Genomic DNA, 22493 nt, shown 5'->3' with positions numbered 1-22493 from the left:
TTGTTGGTGCACTCTCTGATCAGTGCGGAGCCACACGTGTAGGCCTGAATTGCCTTTAAGGCGGCCCGACTGTCTGTGAAAATGTTTGTGGATGCACCTTCTTGTCCCTTCTGTAGGTTCAAAGCGGTGCAGAAGTTTATAGCAAGAACATCTACTTGGAAAATTGTTAAGTCCGAGCTGAGGGGCAATTTGATGTGGCTATTTGGTCCACTGATGCCCATGCCTACTCCAGATCTTACTGTCTTTGAAGCATCGGTGTACCAGGCTAAGGCTCCTCTTTTTAGTTGAGGCCCTCCTTTCGCCCAATCATCCCTGCTATTAAATATGACCTTATACGGTTGGTTGAAATTGTTCGAGGGTTATTCGGATAGAAAATTGTTTGCTGCTTAATTTTGCGGATAGTAAACAAAATATTAGAAACATCAAAATTGAATTAAATCAAATATATTCATAGCAATGGTGTTGCGTAATGTTGTTCTGATTGGTTCTCTTCAATCAAATGATCTAAAATTAACTAATATCATTGGATTTCTACTTAAGCAAAAAATTATCAGTATAATTATTTCTAAAAGCACGAAACGGACTAGACAGAAAAGATGAAGATGATAAAGGCACTGTTAATGAAACTAATGAAAGAATGAGAATAAAATCAAATTAGATATAATTACAAGAGGTTGGATAGGGAGGAGCAAGACTAAAAAGACACTGATTATAGAAAAAAAGACACTGGATAGACAAGAAGGGGTAGTAAACTAATAAGAAGAAAATAACGGGAAGAAGACTGTACAGAAAGAATGAAGATTGTAAAGAGAAGGGAAACTAAGTAAAATAAAGGAACAATGGAGTTCTATTAGTACTTTATTTTTCAAATTTTTTAACATTACAATATTCAATAAGATAAAAGACTTAAAACGAATTTTACATATTTCAAAATTTATAAAACTAACTCTTTATAATCTGTGCTTGATTCAGTTTTCGTTTCAGAATTAATTGTAACAATCTCCGGTTTATTTTCATCATATTTCTTCTCTTTATCATCACTTATCTTTGAATCGTTAATTCCAACATCTATTGCATCGAATTCTCGTAGCTTATCATCACCTTTTTTAACGTCTGCGTCTGCTGCAATTTTGAGATCATCTTCTTCTTGTTTTAAGTCAAGAACGTTCTCCAAACTTTCCGTTTTACTGATGGTGATAACCGGGATGTTATCGCTCCAATTAGAAGCGATCGAATCTTGCCTAACATTTCGTAAATTAAAACTTTTTTTTGGCGATTCCACTTTTCGTACATCCGAATTTTTCCTTGAAACGCCCGATTTAACGACATTTCTCACTTTAGTATCTTGCATCTTAAACGTAGACTTCGTTGGAACTTGGGGTTTAGCTTCTTTTCCATCTTCTGGTAAAGAATCGTGTTGTTCGTTGTCCGTGCCATCTTCGTCTTCGGAAATTGGTTTTCTTAAAGCTTTTTTAATGAGTTTACTGATAAAAGCTAGAATGGAAAAAGAAATTTTTGTTACGATTATTAAATTGGAATTAATTTTTACCCCTTGGTTTCTCTTCTTTTTGTTTTTGAACGATTTCGTCGGATTCTAATTTTGGAGTTTCATCGAAACTTTTACCACTTGGTAATGCGTTAAGTAATTTTTTCCATTTGCCAAAAGGATTGTGGCCAATTTCCCCAGAACCCAATGAACCAACTCTTCGTCTACGATCAACGATTTGAAACATTTTTCTTCTTTCTTCGGTTCTTTCCCTCCGTAATTGAATCTAAATTGTTTACAATAAAAATTTGTTATAAATCAAAAATGATCTTTTTTGTTTACCTTTAAGTCGTTATTTGCTTCTCTTAGAGCATCGGTTAAAGAAATTAAGTAATAAATTATAAGGATGAGTAAAACTAAGAGGGGAATAACAATTCCCGGCGAAGCGATGTAATCGAGGATTCGATGAAAACTTTTTGGTAACAAAGATTTCAATGTTTTGGTGAAAATATGAAAGATTTGCCGGTAGTTTGAGAATGGTCCGCAATGAAATGAAGGATGTATCCAGACAATGGCGTATCCAACAGGAAGAACGCATAAAAATAACATCGATAGTAATAAGGCGTAATAAAAATTGTTTGATCTAGAAGCTCTAAAAACAACTTTGTGGGGAACGTTACAAGTTAGCACTATCCACGATCGGAAATAAACCATTAAATATAATTTAATCACATTTAAAAGCACGATTCCCGGGCTAAAAAACATTCCCATCCACACCATTCCTTGGTTATTAACTAAATGGAGAATGTTTTCGGCTACTTTAAAATCGCCATATTGCGGAAATTTCTTTTCCAAGTCCCAACACCAACATTTATTCATAACACGAACGAATACTCCACGGAAAAAGTCCATAGCTAACGTGGAAACGATGTTCATTACTAGATCCATAACAGTTAACTTAACCAATTCTTGACCGAACATTGTTTCCCAACACAAACTTCTTAATTTAGTACGATTAGAGTAATCTAAAGATTCTAAATACCTTCCAATATTATTTGTTAAATTCAAATCTGAGGTGTTTCTACAAAGAGTGGTGCAATTAATTGGTGGGATTGTCGTAAGGTTTTTTAATGCTGTTAAATCTGGTGGTTCTGTAAAGTTCTTATTAAGAGTGAAGTTGTTTTCTGTTGGGTAAGTGGTAAAGTATTCATTTAAAAAGATCGTTTCGTTTTCAGTTGAGTTGTAAATATCATTCGTTGTCGTTTCAATTAAATCAGTTGAGTTAGTCCAAAGTGATATATTATCGAAATCAAATTTGTTATCTAAAAGACTTGACACATCACTATAATCGATCGTTATATTTTCGTATGGATTCCAAGTTTGATTACTTAATACATTTTCGGTCAAAAAAGTTTCATTAAAAACATAATGTTCTGTTATATTTTCTGTGGTATTATTTTCAAGGAGTAAATTTGAAATAAGAGGCAAACTAACTAATAACGGTGTAAATCCATAACCAATACTCATACAAGAATTGTAACAATTTGTTTTATTAATAACAGTTTCATTCGGTTTAAAATCATGGGATTGCTTTTCCTACAAAAAAATAAATTTATAATCTATAATTATAATTACTTACTAAAAATTTTGTACATACCATTTCTGTGATTTTTTCGAAATTGGCAATGATTAACGAATACAAATTCAAAAGATTTAACATCATAATTCTAGCCAATTGTAATCTGAGTTGTTTCCTCGGGTGATATTGTTCGCAAATGCCGAGAACTTCGAAAATCATTGGAAAAGATGTCGATATCAAAGTCATTACGATCGTGATTTCGTTCATTCGCCAAAAGTTATCTTTCGCTTCGGGTTCCATTGAACGCCTTACAACTTCGACAACTGCGTAAGCTGAGGCGATTAAAAGGCCACAAACCGTTATGTTTACAAATACTCGAAATAAAACTATTTTCCAACTAAAACAAAGCATGTTAAATTAATTTTGGTTGTTATTAAAACACGAAATTAGTCAAAATTAGAATTTTTTAACTAAAAATGGCTACATCAGGTTGATGAACATATTGGCTTTAACCTTTAGAGGGCCGGGATCTTAGGTAACATATTGTCTGAAGAAAATCGATACAAAATGTACTTCATATGATATATTTATCATATACAAAGTACTGATAACATAGACTACCACTTAAGTGGTGGCCCGGTCCGTAAAGGTAAGAAAAAATGTTCAAGTTTTCAAATTTGAACAGAATGATTTCTAAAGGGTTTGGAGGTCCCTGAATAAGACGGAATTATCATTTTTTATTAATTATGACATTTTATACAGGGTGGCCCAATTAACTGGCAAAATACCAACGCAAATAAAAAATTTTGTTTACAGAATTCTTTACTTTTTTATCATAGATTCAGATTTTTCAATAAAAAATATAGCGTCCTATATAAAAAAATGGTCGTGACCTTCGTATGACTTTGAAAATAATGTCAATGTCAAAAAATAATACCATCGTTTTATTTCCACATTCGTACAGAACAACTGTCATTTGAATCATTTTCATGTAAAATGTAAGATATAGGTAATAAACCTTTTTTTCTTCAAACGTCATTAAATGACAACTTTGTTGTCGTGTTTACTCGCGGTAGAAGTAAGTCATTGTTGCATAACGACGGTTGGTAAGATCAACATAGCAAAAAAGTACTTCAGCGTTATGGCGCTAAAGTAAATTTCACTTTAGCGCCATAGCGCTGAAGCACATGTCACTTTAGCGCCGTATTGGAAACTATTTTCTATTACCTTCTTCGCGATATCGTTAATTTCGGACGACATTTTGTACAAAATAAATTTAACTAACAGTTAAAAGTTAAAATTCGCGCAAAACTGTTTACTTTTTTTTATTGGTTGTCAAATTTACGTCGTCGTTGCTAACGTTATTTTGTCATGACGTCCTTCGATTTCTCATTAATACATAATAAGTTAATTGTCATTTTATTAAATTTATTAAAATTTATATTGCAATTATTTGCAACGTTTGAAGAAAAAATACTATGTTTTATTCGGAAGAGAAGCAGATTCGTTTGTGGCTGGTCCGTCATTGCCGGACTCACTTCGTTCGTCCGGCAAACTGTCGGACACGCCACAATTTTAACGGCTCATCTGTCATTAGCGACTCACTGCGTTCGTCGCTAAGCGACAGACCACGCCATAAAAAGCACTGCTTCTCTTCCATATAAAACAATATACTATTGTCTCATAGTTTGTATACAGGGTGATTCATAAGTAATGGGCCAAATTGTAAATGTACGTTCAGGAAGCCAAAATAATAATATTTTCATTAACAATAATGGGTCTTAGTCTGCTCCTTACTGAGATACAGGATGTTAAAGCGAAAAAAATAAAATAGATTTTTGTTAATAGATCAGCTACTTTTCTACATAATGACTCATAGTTGACTTATAGTTTTTGTAAGGGTAAACAATAATGTGTGAGAGGATTTGAGTTAACTCGTAGATGTCGCCACATGCGCCATATGAATTATGAAACGTCAATGAGCTTTTACGTTTAATGAATAGTTTAAAACATTTTATTGTTAAGTAAACTGATTCATTCTGAAATGTACCCTTACAGAAGACAGCCAAACCGGAAGATATTTCAAAATATTTATAATCGATTGGGTGAAACAGGTTCATTTCGTCCAAAATATCATACAGGACGTCCTAAGATTATCACTCCGCAGCAAGAAGATGAAATTTTGGTAAGAATTGCGCAAAATTCTGAAATAAGCACTCGTCGATTGTCTGCAGCAACTGGAATAAGCCAACCATCCGTGACTAGAATTTTACACAAGGAAAATTTATATCCCTATCATTTTATACCTGTGCAAAATTTACTTCCAACAGATTATCGAATCAGAGTTCAATTTTGTCAGTGGCTAAAAGGAAAATTGAATAATAATCCAACATTCAAAATAGTCATGCCTGGGAAACCGAAAACCCTCGTTTAAAAAAAGGTAGACATTTCCAGCACGAGTTTAAAATAAATGTGTGGTGCAGTTGAATTACCTCCTAATTTAAATGGAGAGTCATATTTAATTTTTTTAAATAATGACTTAGTCGACCTCTTGGGAGATCTTCCATTACAACTAAGAAGAAATATGTGGTTCATGCAAGACGGTGCTCCTCCACATTTTTCACGTGCTGTGCGCGAACATCTGAATGAAACATTCCCTCACCGTTGGATTGGACGTGGTAGTGAATTTCAGTGGCCACCATGTGTGGGGTTACATGAAATCAATGGTCTATGCTGAACCTACTATAAATACACGAGACGAGTTATGGAATAGAATTCAAGATGCAGCCAATTCAATACGAAATAATCCTGCTACATTTTTTAAAGTCAGACAATCCTTAACCAAACGGTTAAATGCGTGTATAAATGCTGGTGGTGGTTATGTTGAAAACCTTTTGCAGTAGCTCATAATTAAGCTTAAATTTAATTTAACTTCGCACAACATTAACATGTAGGTTTTGATAACAGTTGTCGTAAGTGGTCTTAGTTCAAGTCTGTTCTAATATTGTATTTCGTTTTATTAACTGGCGTACAATAAATTGTTTTATTACGTAATTTTTTTATGGTTTCAGTTTAATATTGTTATCAATTATCAATTACGGTTAGGTAAATGTCAACATTCCATGCCATGCTTGTGTCTTAACAGATTAATGCTACGTCGACCACCGTGAAATGTAGTGTAGTGAATTAGTAAAATTCAAATATCTCGAAAATCGTTAATATTTTCAAGATCAAAGAAGTATAGCTTTTTTCTACAGAAATGATGGGGCTATCCAAATTAAACAAGTATGTTGTAAAATAATGAGCGATAAAAAATTTTTAGCTGATTTCATCTAATTCATATGGCGCATGTGGCGACATCTACGAGTTAACTCAAATCCTCTCACACATTATTGTTTACCCTTACAAAAACTATAAGTCAACTATGAGTCATTATGTAGAAAAGTAGCTGATCTATTAACAAAAATCTATTTTATTTTTTTCGCTTTAACATCCTGTATCTCAGTAAGGAGCAGACTAAGACCCATTATTGTTAATGAAAATATTATTATTTTGGCCTCCTGAACGTACATTTACAATTTGGCCCATTACTTATGAATCACCTGTATAATATAATATTGTATTATGTAGAATGTTTCCTAATAATGCTCTTTTTTAGCGTTATTCTGAGCAAACGCCGTAATATTAGTCTTATTTTTTGTATATTTTATTTTTTTTTGATTACCTGATTATAGTATATAAATGTGTTATGGCAATTTAGTTTTTGTATGATATATTTCGAAACATGGTGCGACACAAACTTTTATGACATACGTTACATTGGTACGCAGTTCGGCGCCTTTGTTTAGACATTGCGCATAATACACAATTACGTTGCAAAGATTTTTGTTGAGGTTTCATCTACAATTTTTGTGGGAAAATGGCGCCCCTGTAGTCGAAGATCGACGCCAGATGATGAAAGCGACGGTTCATTAGAATCTAATTTCAATAAATCCCTTACTATACATAAACGAAAGTTGGAAAAGGACGCTTTTTGCTTAGTTTTGATCATGAATAGTACATGCGCATTCATCAATATCAAATCAAGCAGATGGAAAAATAGTTTTCGGTACCACTTCATTGATTTTCTCACCGTCTCCGTCAAAGATGGCTGTCTGTCGATATTGTCAATAGCCCCCATATTTTTATTGTAGTCATGAATACAACGTGGTTTTATAATGTCTTGCTGAGTTTTATAGTTTTTTTTACCAGTTGCACAAAATTCGACTTCATGAACTGTTGTTATGACAAAAACTTCTTTTTTATCCATCCATTTCAGTACCATCCAGGCGTCGGTGTGGGCACGGTTTAGCTTGGATTTCAAAACGGGCATTCCTTTTCGATTTTTTTTACAGTTCCGCAAACCCCTGTATCTCGGCTGTGCAGAAATTCTGCAAGCTGTGGTGATGAGTACCAGTTATCAATAAATAAAATATGACCCTTATTATGATATGGTTTCATGAAATGAGCTACGATATCCCCCGAAACTCCTAAGTTAAATTTATCATAATCTGTGTCTGAGCCAGTATACACAATAAAATCAAGTAAAAATCCGGGTTTCACAGTCCACCAGTTCAAACAATTTGATACCAAAACGTTTTCTTTTGAGAGGTAAGTACTGCTTGAATTTTAGTCGTCCTTTCCACAAGAGTAAGCTTTCATCTATACAAAGATTTCTTCCTGCATTGATGGTATTAGAAAACTTATTTTTTAGATAGTCAATTACTGGTTTTACTTTTTTCAAAGGATGATTTATTACATCTTCATTATTAGCAAAATGAAGATATCGCAGAATTTGTAGATATCTATTTCGCGACATATAGTCCCCAAATATTGGAGTTAGCAGAAGAGGATCTTTGCTCCAATAGTCTTTCAATGCATTTTTTCGAACGTGTCCCATATTAATTGATAATGCAAAAAAAATACGTAATTCATTATCGGTCACGGGGCTCCACGGCTTCATATGTACACGATTCTTTTCGAGATTCTGGTCTTGATAAATATTGGTTTGTATTCTTATGGTATCTAGGAGAAACGAGTCAAAAAAGAATTCAAAATAATCTAATGGAGTATCGCCTTTTATTGAAATATTTTCAATAATGCAAGCTTGTCCAGTAAAGTCTTTTATTGAGGGGTAGTACTAATTGTCATAAACCACATCAACATTAGGTTCATCGGATTGATCATCTGCTGTATCAATAGCTTCAACTTTAGATTCCTCTGTCATATCCAAATCAACTTGTTCATCAACCTCCGATTCACCACTACTCCAAGTTTCATTTTCGATATTCATTGTTATATGTATAAAATTAATTTCAATTTGAGAGTATTTATGTTGCAGCTAATGCGAAATTTATATAGAAAATAAAAAATATATTTATGAAGAAAAGAAAGAAATAATGAATTTATACAGAAAATATATAAAATTATAAAAATAAAATTATATAATGTATATACAAATTTATATAGAAAATAAAAATATTTTTATCAAGAAAAGAAAAAATGTTGAAACCAGTTCAAAAATAAGAATAACACGTGAAATACAGGTCGAAGTCTGATAATATGGGTCGTGATAGCCGTGGGTATATGCCTTAGCCGAGTCCAAATAAACGTGCAGCGCAACGAGGTGAGGTTGCGCTCACTATAGAGATACACTTGCTAGCTAAGCTTATAAAATATTTTTTTGTAATTCGCGACGGTAATGAAAGCTATTACAGTACTCAAACGGGTGCTGTAATGACACTCTTTACAGCATCCGATGCTGTAATGAGATTTTAGTAAGATTTTATGGAATCAGTTCAAGTTGGTAACATTGGGTCATTAATTTTTCTAGTTGTCAATGTGACAATTTTTGTCTATGGATGTTTAAACACGTTCTTAGCATCGAATACAAGGTCCACAATGATGAAGACATTGAACATTGAGCAATTTCTCTTATTTTGGGAGGTGTACATGAAACATTTTTATCAGGTGGATACGTTTTGTGTTTTGACAGTTTCTATTTGTCATTCAAATTTCTATTTTCAAGTGTTACGATGTTACCAACTGCTACATACCTATTTCCCTACATTATCAAAATTTATTTTATTTTTGAGAAAAAAAAGGATAAAAACGAGCAAATTACAAAAAATAGCATAAAAAAACACGTTTCATAAGACTTAAAGCACTCATTCATTAAAAAACTCGTGGCTTCGCCACTCGTTTTTCAACTTGAATTCGTGCATTTCAAGCGTGTCTTACGAAACTTGTTTTTTAATATACTATTACAAGTGTTCGAAGAAGTCTTTAGTTGCATATGCATATTATCAGCGTATAAAACTTGAATACAATTATTTGTTTTCCATCGCCACTTAAGTGGTGGTCCCGGTCCTCTAAAGGTTAAAGATTTAAGTCTTTTTTAGTCGTGACGTATGGTATAACTAATCAAACTTAATAGTCGAACATAGGAGCCTGGCTCAATTTTTGTGTTAATCCTGTACTGAGTCCACCTATCTCTTTGCTCATGATTTAATCTGTACTGCTGTTTTGTGGATATCATGCACTCAAGTTCTTTATGAATTATATGTTTTTAAGTGTTTATAGCACATCTCTCAAGACAGCTAAACCCGAATGATTCTAGTTCTGCTGTTAGTATATTTCAATAACTTGCCTCAAACAACAACACGTTGTATCACTCACTAATGTTAAAATCACGTCAAAACGTCCTAACTATGAAAGTTACTGAAAATGCAACCCGATAATAAAAAAATTATTTGATAAAGACAATCCGAATAAGTAAGGCTTCATCACATTGTAATTAATTCTACTTTTGAGTGATTTCGCGATTCAAAACATAATTAGAAAAATTAAAAAAAAAACAATACTTTTTATTATTTTTCTTCTTTTCAGCTTCTTCTAATAAAGCTTCCTTAAATCCCATGACAATAGAAGCAACTCTATTTGCTGCAGTTTCAGGATTACCAATCATGTAATCCCAGCTGGTAAAAACTTTCCAACTAAAAATACACTCGTCTTCTTTTTCGGATAATTTCGAAGTCCTTGAATTTTCCGCCATTCTAAAAAAATAACGATTAAATTTTTTTTTTTAATTTATAGGTTAATAACAATTTACTTTCTCAATGTAGCAACGAAACTATAAACGTAAACGGCTAATCCAGTCATAAAATAAGCTAATGGTAACCTATAACCTTTATCCTTTATGTCTTTATTGGTGTACCAACCGTAAAATAACGGCGAGTATTTTAAAATCCCCTCAAAATCCCATAAAGTTAAAAAATTGGTGGCGTTGTATTTATCTTCTTTTAATATTAATTTTCTATCGCCAGCCGCTTTTTGATCTGCCGTTAATAACTGGAAAATTAATTCAATATAACGTTTTAAAATTAATTTTTTTTAAATTATTATTATCAATAATTAATTAACAAGATAGGGCTCCTCCCTTATTTATTAAGTAACCGGTTCCGGGAACATTTTCATTAATGAATTCGAAAAGCCTTTATTAGCGTAAATTATTATCCTTCTAAAAGCCGTAGAAGCACGCACACCCATGTAAAGAAACATGCCACTACGTTAATAAAAATAAAAAAAACTACGAACCTAATAATATTATTAAAAAAATTGGGTAGTAAGCAAAAATCACAATAAACGATTATTTTTCATTTTCTTCATATCACGTCAAAAAAAAAACGTTAAGCTAAAATGTATGCATTTTTGTCATTATTTTTATTTAATCTATTAAATGTAAATGGTGTGATTTTTCCTACAAATCAAAAAGTGACCGATTTAAGCGAAAATAAAGAAATCGAAGATTTGATTACTTATTATTTATATACTGAGTGAGTTATTATTGATTTAATTGATAAAAAATAAGTTATCGATTTTTAGAAATGTAACTGAAAAATTAATCACAAACGATATTTGGTCGTTAACTAAATCAAATTTTAATAGAAAATTTCACACAAAACTTCTTATTCACGATTGGTTAGATGATGTTTCATCCGATTGGATTCAAGATGCAGCTGAAGGTAATTTCTTTTAATACATTGGTTGTTTTAGAACAATTATATAGTTTTTTAGCTATGGCTTCGCAAAATAAATGGAACGTTATCTTAGTTAATTGGTCCCCATTATCTTATGCTTTTTACCAACAAGCTTTAGAACATATTATTTTAGCCTCTGATAGTGTCGCTAATTTAACTAAATTTTTATATAATTTTGGGGGACAATCCCTAAGAAGCTTCCATTACATCGTGCATGGATACGGTTTGAAAATAGGAGCTAATTCCGCGCAAAAAATTATGAACGAAGATAAATTCCATAGAAAAATCTACAGATTAACTATTTTAGATCCATTAAGAGAACTATTAAATAAAATCGACCACGAGAATTTAAATTACACAGACATCATTAGTTTCGTTGATGTTATTCATACAAGTGGAGGTGGATTTGGAAATATGACCAGCATGGGACACGTTGATTTTTATCCTCATGGGGGGAAAATCCAACGTGGTTGTTCTACATGTAATAATAGTTATTTATATTACAAGTGGGCTAGAAACATAATTACTGTACGAGTATGGAGAATTGCACGACGAGGTCGTAGACCGAGTCGTGTAATCACACGAGTACAGTAATTGTGCTCTAGCCCACGTGTGATATACAGCATTTTATCTACGACTGCTAAAAATTACTAAAAAATCAATTTCTTTAAAAAAGTCTATTTGACATTTATAAAAATATTTTGAAATGATTGTTGACAATTTTGAATTGTCAATTTCAACAACATGTTTACTCATCTGGAATAAGTGTTTCGAAATGTAAAAACATAACAATTAATGTTTATAATAAATAGTATTGTTTCTCTGTAAGTAGATAGCACTTTTTCTTTTGTATTATTGCTCGTTTCAATAAATTAAGTCTGTTCTGATTAGGCTAAAAATGCGTTACGTAATGAAACCAGTGCGGTAATGAACTTCATTACGTCACTCAAATCACCTCAAATGAGTGCGGTAATGATGACTTATCCAAGCAGTCGTAGATAAAATATATTAAATAAGTTTTAAATAAATGAAATCATTTTTTTCAGCATATTGTAGCCATATTAAGGCCTATGAATATTGGACAAAATCGATAGAAAATCCTACAATTTTTAAAGCGTATAATTATAAATGTTGGGATGATTTTTTGGATAAAAAATTTTATAAATTAACACCGGCTTTTATGGGAATTGCCGCTAATAAAGCAATACCATCAGGAAATTATTATTTAGAAACATAAATAAAAAGTTTTTAAAAAACAATTACAATAAAAATGTTATTTTTAATTATTTAAATCTTACTTAACTAAAATATAGTGAATTTTAGTTAAGATGAAATATATAAAAATATATTTCCATAGAAACCAAGGCATACCTATTTACTTTGTCCCACATAACATGTCTGAATGTTTCTAGTTCTAGGTCTAATGTTAGTTCTAGTGACAGTGGTAGGTAGCGCCAGTTAAGATAAGATATCGCTATGTTGCAAAAGAAGGTAAGAAACTCAGAAACGAAAAGAAAGAAGATACAACCTGAAAAGCCCAGGAAAAACTCAGAGAAGCGACATCGATTGGATCCTAACTTATAGTAGTTTTTTGTTGTGTGTTTACTCTACTGATTTCGGCGTGTAGCCATCAACAAAATCACGTCAATTTTCAGTACAAAATCCCGATTCGCGAAACATGTGAAACCGTACATGTTTTTTAATGTATTTTGTAGAAAACTGTTAAAAACTTACCGGCGAGACGATAGCAACAAACCGCTCAGCAACAAACTTTTTTCTTTATATTTCCACCTACTTCTAGGGCCCATATCTTTGTTATCTAGAAAGATAGCGAAAAACTAAGCACACGGTTGGAAAGCTTGGCCTTTTCTCTATCATAAACCGAGTTTTCGATATGTTAATAATAAGAGCAAGAAAAAATAAGAATCGTCGCGCTGCATTCAATTTACCTCAAAATTACCAAACTTCACGGCGTTGTGCAGCCGTTACCAGATGGAAATTCAATAAATGGCTTACATATTCGGAAAGTGCTGACCTTGGACTATCTTATTCCGAGTTTTCGTCCGCCAATATCAATCAGCGTCTGTAAGAAAAACGCACCTGAAAAAGCCCCTACCGATGAAAACACGCAAATATTTCTTGCACTAATAACTTTCCTATTTGACAGGGAGAAAACTCTACAACTATATTCAGCTTATGGGAAATTTCCTGCTCTTTCCAACGATGTATGACACACCGTGATCACATGTTTGCACAATCCTTTTTTCTGGCTAGAACTACCTAAACCACGAATTTTTGCCGCGGCTAAACCACGCTTGGGTCAATAACTCTCTTATATGAAGGGGAGAAAACTCTAGAACTATATTCATCTTATGGGAAATTTTCTGCTCTTTCCAACGGTGTGCAACGCACTTCGCTTACGCATTTGCATACGCGTTTTTTAAATTGATAAACTAAGGCCTACTTTTACCATCCTCCTGATAAACTATCTAGAGGATAGTTGCCATGGTTACGGCGGTTTTAAGCGCTCTCATTGGCTAAGACCTGGATTTATCTATCGGATAAATTTATCAAGAGGTGGTAAAAGTGGGCCTAAATAACTTAAAATGCAAAGGTTGGTAACGTTACCAGATTCAAAACCATCAAAACACAATTTCAGATTCTGATAAAATAGGTGTAACATGAAATAATCTTTCCGTTTTGAACAGTTTAACATGTTTCTAAACGTAAAATTAAAGCTAGAACTAACACTAGCACTATGGCATTCGCCACGTCAAACATTTTATTAACACCGGCCGTGAAAGCCTTCGTACTTATGTATATGTTTTTAAACGGTTTTAAATAAATTAAGAGTGAATGAAAAATTATCTGTCAACATGAAATGAAGTTAGGATTCTCTCTCGGGTAAAACTTTGTCCCAATTTTTCCTTCATCAAATAAGAAAGTTAGGATAAGAAGTGATTGCGTTCTGCTACCTGTAGGTTGTCTTTCAGGTGTGTTTCTTTTACAGACGCCGGCAGATACTGCCGAATGAAAACTCGAAATAAGACAGGCCAAGGTTAGCTCTTTTCGAATATGTAATAATAAACCATTTGTTGAATTTCCTTCTGATAACGGCTGCACAAAGCCTAAAGTGGGGCAATTTTGAGGTGATTTAAATGTAGTGTGTCGTTTCTTATTTTTTTCTGCTCTTATTATAAATATATCGGCGGACGAAAACATGGTTTAAGATATAGAAAAGACCGTGTGCTTAGTTTTTCGCTATCTTTCTAGATAACGAAGATATTGGCCCGAAAAGTAGACGGAAATACAAGGGAAAAGTTTGTTGCTGTTCTGAAAAACGATTATGCAAACGTGTGATTGAGATGTGTTATATACCGATGAAAAGAGCAGAAAATTTCCCATAGGATGAATATAATTCTAGAGTTTCCTCCCCGTCATATAAGAGAGTTATTGACCCAAGCGTGGTTTAGCCGCGGCAAAAATTCGTGGCAGCGCGACGTTTCTTATTTTTTCTTGCTCTCTTTATCAACATATCGGCGGACGAAAACTCGGTTTATGATAGAGAAAAGACCAAGCTATCCAACCGTGTGCTTAGTTTTTCGCTATCTTTCTAGATAAGGAAGATATGGGCCCTACAAGTAGGTGGAAATATAAAGGAAAAAGTTTGTTGCTGAGCGGTTTGTTGCTATCGTCTCGCCGGTTAAAAACTTACCTCAGGAACTGTAACAAAAGCAATTAAAATCACTGAAGTAACCAAATTAACCCAAAATAGCCATCGAAGAAAAGTAAAGTATGACGCCACAACTGAACCGAAATGAGACTCAATTTCTTTTATCCTCAATTCCCAAGGAATTAACCAAGTTGATAAATTCGCAGCTTCGCGTTTTGCTCGTTGCATTTTCTAAAAAAAATTTTATTAAAACTTAATAACAATTTCTTTAATTTTTTTAACCTTTATTAAATAAATATTAAATCTCGCTAACATATCTTTTGTTGAATGACTTTGGGCGAATCTTTCTTGAAGAGCTCCTTCGTGTCTTTTGATGTAATTCTTCGCGGTTATAACCAATCGTAATTTCTTCCTCATCGGCCAAGGTTGCATTTTAACGTGACTTAAAACTTCTTTATGAAGACGTATATTTTCGAAAATTTGGTCTTGAGTTACCTCCGGGTTTGGATTATCCTCAACCGATATCGCTGTACTAAAATTAATTAATTAATTTTAACCATTAAAAATTATTGAAATCTTACTCCCCAGAACTCGTGGTATAACAAGAAGATCGTCTTCGCTCACTTTCCGTTCCCGGGAGAATATCCGGACTAAAAGACGAAGAAGTTCTTCGAGTACTTTTCCTTCTTGATTTCTTAGTTGAAGCTTTTCTTTGCATAATCGCGGTTAAAGTAATGGAATAATCTTCATCTTCATCCGTAATTTCACCGTCAGTTACAGAAGGAAAGTGCACTTTATCCATTTTAGGAGGGTCGGAAAAATTTTGATTAAAAAAAGTTTTCTTTGCGATTTCACTTTTTTGAGAATCTTCGGCAAAAGTTACCGAAAGGCGATCTACCGAAGGTTGAGGAGATGTTGGTTCAACCTAAATTAAATTATTTTCACATCTTGTTTTAATTTAAATGATTTTTGAATCTAAGAAAAATAAGCGTGGCGATCAACGATGTTGATCTAAGCAAACTGGAACGTAGGACGAACTATCTTTTAACCCCCAAGGGGTTATAAATTAATCGCCACCTGAGGAGCGAACCGAAAAAGGATGGAAAAGGGGTCGGTAAGCGCCGGAACGCACGCGTTCTGTTAATTCTTTTGACCGCACCTTGGGGATTTACTATATCAACTTGTAGGTAACTTCTTTTATGTGTTTTTGAAAACAAATATTTACATTATTTAGATAAATTTAATTTGAGTAGAATTTGGACGTTAATTCTAACAATAGAGCAAGAATTTGGTGGTAATTTAAGTTTTTGGCTTCTCTCCAAGAGTTATTTTAATGAATAATGACTTTTCTTCAGCAAGACACAACTAATACAAATACTCTAATAAAGTTTTCTTATTTAATCCAATAATCAATAATCCAGCATTTCACAAATTAAATCCTTTTTTTCCTTTCCTTTCCACAACACGTAATTTTCTATGCAATCAACTGATTGGAGCCATCCTACTTTAATCTTTGAAAATATTAGGGCTCAAACATTGTTATGCATAAGTCTCATTTTATCTTTACTCTTTCGTGCTACTTTCATATCAAACTTACCCCATAATCCAATTACCCCATATTCCAAACTGCTCGTATTTCACACCCTTTCGTTTACAATTTCTCCGTTGAAAGCTCAACAATCGGATGAACGTAAATAATTTTTCTTTCGAGTTAATGGAGTAAAAAGAAAACGGAAAATGATAACGGTTTTTTTTTAGTATAATCATTTTTTTTAATAATTATGAAGTAAAGGAAAAAATCGTGGTAGTGTAATATACTAATGGATCTTTAGCCTGCAGGTTTTTGAAGTCCTAAGGGAAGCGCAAAAGTGCAATAGAAAAAGCGATTTGCAGTCCTAATGAGATGCACGCGAAATGGGTTCACATGCGAGCTGTGATGTTAATTGTAATTAAAGAGCGATTTATGTAAAAGTGTCATAAAATTTATTTAATGAGTGTAAAAATGTAACACAAAGAAAATTGATGTCGTGGTAATTTAAAATTTTGTAACCGTTTTGGCAAAGTTGTTGAACTCAATGTTACAATAATCATTTCATTATTGCTATAAATTTAGACGTTATGATTTCTTTAATCATCTCAATATTTTCACTTAATTTAAAGCATTATATCTCAAGAACGAATTGAGATATCGAATTGAATTGAGAAAATGCATTTTAAAGTAAATTTAATTAGTATTTAACCCTTTGTGTCCCGACGGTACTTTAAAGTACCAGTAGTTTTAAACACTAATTTTAAACTGTAGTTATCTATTCGGCACATTTAGAGCAGTCGGTACTTTCTACTATATTATTATACATCATTTTAAAGAAAAAGCTTTGAGCTTTAATTTAAAATAAGTTTCATTCCTTAATTTCAATAAATACGGCTTCCAGGAATTTTTAAATTAGCATCTTTTTTGACACTTTTAGGTTATTCGAAAATGTAAGTTTTGTTTCAACATTTTTTTTCCCTACATTTTTCCAATCCAACCCAACAATTATAATACATCATTTTAAAGAGAAAGCTTTGAGCTTTAATTTAAAATAAGTTTCATTCCTTAATTTCAATAAAAATAGCTTCCAGGAATTTTTAAATTAGCATCTTTTTTGACACTTTTAGGTTATAAGAAATTGTAAGTTTTGTTTCAACATGTTTTTTGTCAATATTTTTCCAATCCAACACAACAATTATTATACATCTTTTTAAAGAGAAAGCTTTGAACTTTAATTTAAAATAAGTTTCATTCCTTAATTTCAATAAATACGGCTTTCAGGAATTTTTAAATTAGCATCTTTTTTGACACTTTTAGGTTATTCGAAAATGTAAGTTTTGTTTCAACATTTTTTTTCTTTATATTTTTCCAATCCAACCCAACAATTATTATACATCATTTTAAAGAGAAAGCTTTGAGCTTTAATTTAAAATAAGTTTCATTCCTTAATTTCAATAAATGCGGCTTCCAGGAATTTTTAAATTAGCTTCTTTTTTGACACTTTTAGGTTATACGAAAATGTTAGTTTTAACTCAATACTCTTTTTCTCAATATTTTTCTAATTCAACCCATCGATTATTACACATCGATTTAAACAGAAAGCTTTAAGCTTCAATTTAAAATAAGTTTTATTTCTTAATTTCAATAAACACGGTTTCCAGGAATTTTTGAATTGAATTAAAATTTTATTCCAAAGGCCTTTACTGATTGTGAGTGTATTTTGATAGCGTTTTAATTCTATCTGATTCTGTCACAAAGTTTCAAAATGTTTGACTTCTTGGGACACAAAGGGTTAATGAGTCCAAAATTATTTTTTCATTTTTATTTTTAATAAATCTCTGCATATCCGCTGATATCATATCTCAGAAAATAATTGAGATATTGAGATGAAGTAAGAAGCATTTTAAAGCAAATTTAATCTAGTTTCAGCACACCCAACAAATTTCTTTCATTTCTATAAATCCAGGTGATACAATTTATGTAATTCAACTCTGTGCTTATTAAGGTTAAGTAATAAAAGTGGAATTTAACACGTTGTGTCTCATGTACGAATTGAGATGTCATCATGAAGTAAAATGCATTTTAAAGCAATTTTAATTAGTATTTAATGAGTTGAAAATTATTTTTTTCATTTCTATAAGTTTAGAAATTATGATGTTTTAATACACCTCTGTAGATACTGCTGGGAAGACTGGAGGAGGAGATGGAGTTGGGGGGAATTTTGCCGGATGGGCAGGCAGGCTTTCGGAAGGGAAGGGGAGCAATCGACAACGTGTACGTGTTGAAGCATCTGGCAGATAGAGAGCTGGATAAGAAGGGAGGGAAATTGTACGCCCTGTTTATAGATTTGAAGGCGGCTTTTGATAAGGTGGATAGGGGAAAGTTGTGGGAGGAGATGGGGAGGAGGGGGATCACAGAACACCTAATTGCGAGAGTGAAGGAAATATACATGGAGATTATGGCTAGGATAAAAGTGGGAGATAAGCTGAGCGACGTGTTCTGGACGACGAAGGGACTGAGGCAGGGATGTCCGCTGAGCCCAAGTCTGTTTGCACTGTATACGGCGGACCTGGAGGATAGATTGGGGAAGGGGCAAATGGGAGGGTTGGTGGTGGGAGGTAGAAAGGTGCATATGTTAGCATACGCGGATGACATCGTGGTCATGGCGAGAGAAGCGGCGGAGATGAAAGATATGATAAAGACGTTGGAAAGATATTTTAGGGGGAAGGGGCTGGAAGTGAATGTGGGGAAGACAAGGATGATGAAGTTTTGTAAGGGGGGGGGGAGAAAAAGAACAGAAAACTGGAGATGGGAAGGAAAAGAGATCGAGGAGGTTAGGGAGTATACTTACTTGGGGTATGTGTTCAGGGAGGACAACAGGGAGGGGTCGCATGTGATAGCTATGGCAAAAAAGGCGAATAAGGTGATGGGACAAGTATGGGGTTGGGGGAAGAGAGTCTTTGGAAGGAATGTGGCAGCGAGGAAGATTATGTTTGAAGGTCTGGTTAACAATGTGATGATGTATGGGGCAGAGGTATGGGGATGGAGGGAGCAGGGACCGCTGGAGGACGTGCAGGCTAGATATTGGAGATGGGTGCTTGGGGTGGCGAGAGAAACACCGGGGTATATAGTGAGGGAAGAGGTAAAGGTGGATAAGGTCAGGGTGGAGGCGGGCAGGAGGGCAGTGAAATATGAAGAAAGAATAGAAGGGAGGCCAAGCTGCGGGATCCTGGGGGAGTGTTGGAGGGAAATTAGAGAGGGAAAGGTCAGATATGGGAAAAGACACAGAGACAACTATTATAGACGAGCGGGCTACTCGGTAACGGAGATAAATAGTAGACGAAGGGTGGGTAGGGAGATGTGGAGGGAGTTGAGAGACAGGGACCGAGATGTGCAGAGACAGGAAAGAAGGACACAAATAAAAGAGGGAAGGTATAACGAAAGATACAGGGACATAATTACGGAGGGGCTACCTAGATACTTGTCATTGGAAAGAGATGAGGAAGGGAAAAAGTTGGTGGCTAGGTTCCGTTGTGGAAACGAGGAGAGAGCGAACAGATACTGGATGGCCGATGAGGAGAGGTGGTGTAGGCTATGCAGGGAGGAATGGGAAACGTTGGAACATATGTTGAATGGGTGCAGTGAGTTGAGGGAGGAGGAGTTGGACCGAGGGCAGATCTTAGGAGAGGGGGGAGAGGGGAAACGATGGATGTGAATGGTTGTGGGGGTGAGGAGACAAAGGGATGGATGAGGGGAGGATTGGGCCGAGGAGACGAGGGTATGGAAATGGAGGAAGAGGGTGGAGGGTGAAAATAATATACTAATGACATACCGATTGGTAACTTTAATTTTAGGAGATACACCCAACACGGACGTACGTATAAGTATACGTGTGTGTGTATATTCGGTGTCGTTAAGTGGGGGATAAACAAGCGTAGGGGTAATGCACAAATTGAATCGTTCATAGATTGTTGAGAGGCGAAGTGGTCGCATCGCTTTGCAGTTAACCCTAGCAAAAAAAAATAAGATGTTGTTTACTGTAGCGGAAAAGGTACAGATTATAAAATGGTTTTATGGTGGCAATTCTGTAGCCCAAATAATTAATTTGTTTCCTGTGGCCTATGAAAACAGATCAATTCCTAGTCGCGGAACAATTTCAAATATTATTAAAAACTTTGAGCGACATGGATGTGTGTCTCCACAGAAACACAAATTACGAGGGGGTAAAAGAGATGAGTTACGTGATACGATGATATGTGCTGATGTTGAACGCAATAAAAATCAGTCAAGCAGACAAGTTGCGGAGACGTTTGCTATCAGCCATGTTGCCGTCCTAAAAACATTAAAGAAACACGGGTACAGGTCGTACAAGGTACAAAAAAGTCAGGAACTCTGCGAGAACGATAATATTACAAGGGCGGAATTTTGCTTTACTATGATGGAAATGGCCAAAGGAAATGTTGATTTTCGCTTCAACAATTAGACAATGTTCAATTTGGAAGTATCTGGTTCCAACAAGATGGTTGCCCGGCTCACAACAGCCGGCAAGTTAAAGAGTATCTTAACGCACAATTTCCAAATCGTGTAATATCTATTTGCGGAACGTTAACTTGGCCGCCTAGATCACCAGATTTAGCCCCCAATGATTTTTTTCTATGGGGATATTTAAAATCGAAAATTTATGGTTTTGATGAAGAAAGGACAACCAATCTGGATGACTTACAAACAAAAATTTGCAATTGTATACAGGATATTAGTCCCGATATACTAGCGAATGTAAGGCGAACTTTTTACGATAGATTGGGCTATTGTTTAGCACAGAATGGTGGTTTATTTGAACACCTAATATAAAAAATATTTTATTTTTATAGTTTTTTGTTTTATTTGTTGTTTTACAAAGTTTATTTCAGTTACTTACGAATTGTTTTTATTTTTAGAATTAAGAATTTGCTTTGTCTTATTTGAATTTCATTTATTATATTAGTTATTATTTTTATAATATTTCTTATCATTGAACGATGTCAAACGACTGACTGCTCTCCGATCCACTACTCTTGCGATTCCCCTCCCACAAACATACTCCGCGCGCATATGCACACACACAAGTATACTTATACGTACGTCCGTGTTGGGTGTATCTCCTAAAATTAAAGTTACCAATCGGTATATTATATTAGGATGTATTAAGGGGAAAATTGTAATTATCAAAAACAATAAATGCTTATTAATTACACCTCTGTATATCCACTTATGACACTTTAAGATCGTAAATATAAAATTTGAAATGCTCATATCTCAGAAAATAATTGAGATATTAATATGAAATAGAAAACATTTTATAGTAAATTTAATCTAGTTTTAACACAGCAAAAACGGTTGTTTGGTAACAAACAATTAAATTTAAATTATTCATGTTAGTTGAAAAATAAACCAAAACAAACAAATTAAGCATACCCAAAAAAAGACGTGAGCCTGTGCTGCCACTCCCAAGCAAACACAATTTCCCACAAAATTGTACAGGCGTTCTAAAGCTTATCCCCGTAGCCGCCGCTTGTTTAATTACATAAAAGCTCGCCAAATGTAATCAGGGACGCGTCTTCTTCCCCTTTTCGTTTTTGCGGTAAAATACGTGCAAATGAAAGGAGTGGTAAATTGTCGGATAAACAAAAACCCAAATGCTCCTTATTTCAGATAAAATCGTGGTATGTTGATGAGCTTTCAAAGGAACTTTAAGGGAATTAAACCGGCAGCGAATTAAAGCTTTTTGTGCGGACGCTTCTCTATTTCGTCGCGTGTTAAAGTCTAATGTATTAGGGGTGTTTTGAAAAAAAAGGGAATGAAAAATATAGGGTAAAGAATAATCTATTTTCTTGTAGGTGTGATGTAAGAAATTACTACCTGAGATAAGTAACGAAATTCGCTTGATGAAGGTCTCGATTTCCACGATTCCGTGCGCAGTATACCAACGGGGGGATCTTTCATTTGAATTTTCTTACTGCCGCGCGATAATTCGCTTTCTTTATCACTATTATCTTGATCCATTCTCTAAAAATATATGTTTAATAATTTAAAATATTTTTTTTCATTTATAATTACTCGGTTTATTAAGGTTGTCGTTGGTTTGTCGATGACTTCAAAGCAACTGA

At 33.9% G+C, this 22493-nt stretch overlaps 2 protein-coding genes across 2 annotated transcripts; one reads left to right on the top strand and one right to left on the bottom strand.

Moving 5' to 3' along the window:
• Positions 1-840: 840 nt before the first annotated feature.
• LOC111416517 (transmembrane channel-like protein) lies at positions 841-22386 on the bottom strand. The gene is made up of 10 exons (XM_023048563.2): positions 22246-22386; positions 15398-15741; positions 15099-15348; positions 14859-15047; positions 10216-10454; positions 9968-10159; positions 3144-3462; positions 1829-3082; positions 1550-1772; positions 841-1494 (listed from the first exon to the last, which is right to left on the bottom strand). The coding sequence occupies exons 1-10, from the start codon at positions 22327-22329 to the stop codon at positions 935-937; spliced, it is 3654 nt and encodes a 1217-aa protein (XP_022904331.2). The 5' UTR covers positions 22330-22386; the 3' UTR covers positions 841-934.
• On the top strand, positions 10975-12407 carry LOC139432772 (pancreatic lipase-related protein 2-like). Its single transcript, XM_071201552.1, has 3 exons — positions 10975-11128; positions 11181-11624; positions 12190-12407. The coding sequence occupies exons 2-3, from the start codon at positions 11183-11185 to the stop codon at positions 12378-12380; spliced, it is 633 nt and encodes a 210-aa protein (XP_071057653.1). The 5' UTR covers positions 10975-11128; positions 11181-11182; the 3' UTR covers positions 12381-12407.
• Positions 22387-22493: the final 107 nt, after the last annotated feature.

Source organism: Onthophagus taurus, chromosome 1 (genome assembly GCF_036711975.1).
Source record: "Onthophagus taurus isolate NC chromosome 1, IU_Otau_3.0, whole genome shotgun sequence".
Lineage (NCBI taxonomy): Eukaryota > Metazoa > Arthropoda > Insecta > Coleoptera > Scarabaeidae > Onthophagus > Onthophagus taurus.
This window is presented reverse-complemented; position numbering and strand designations above follow the sequence as displayed.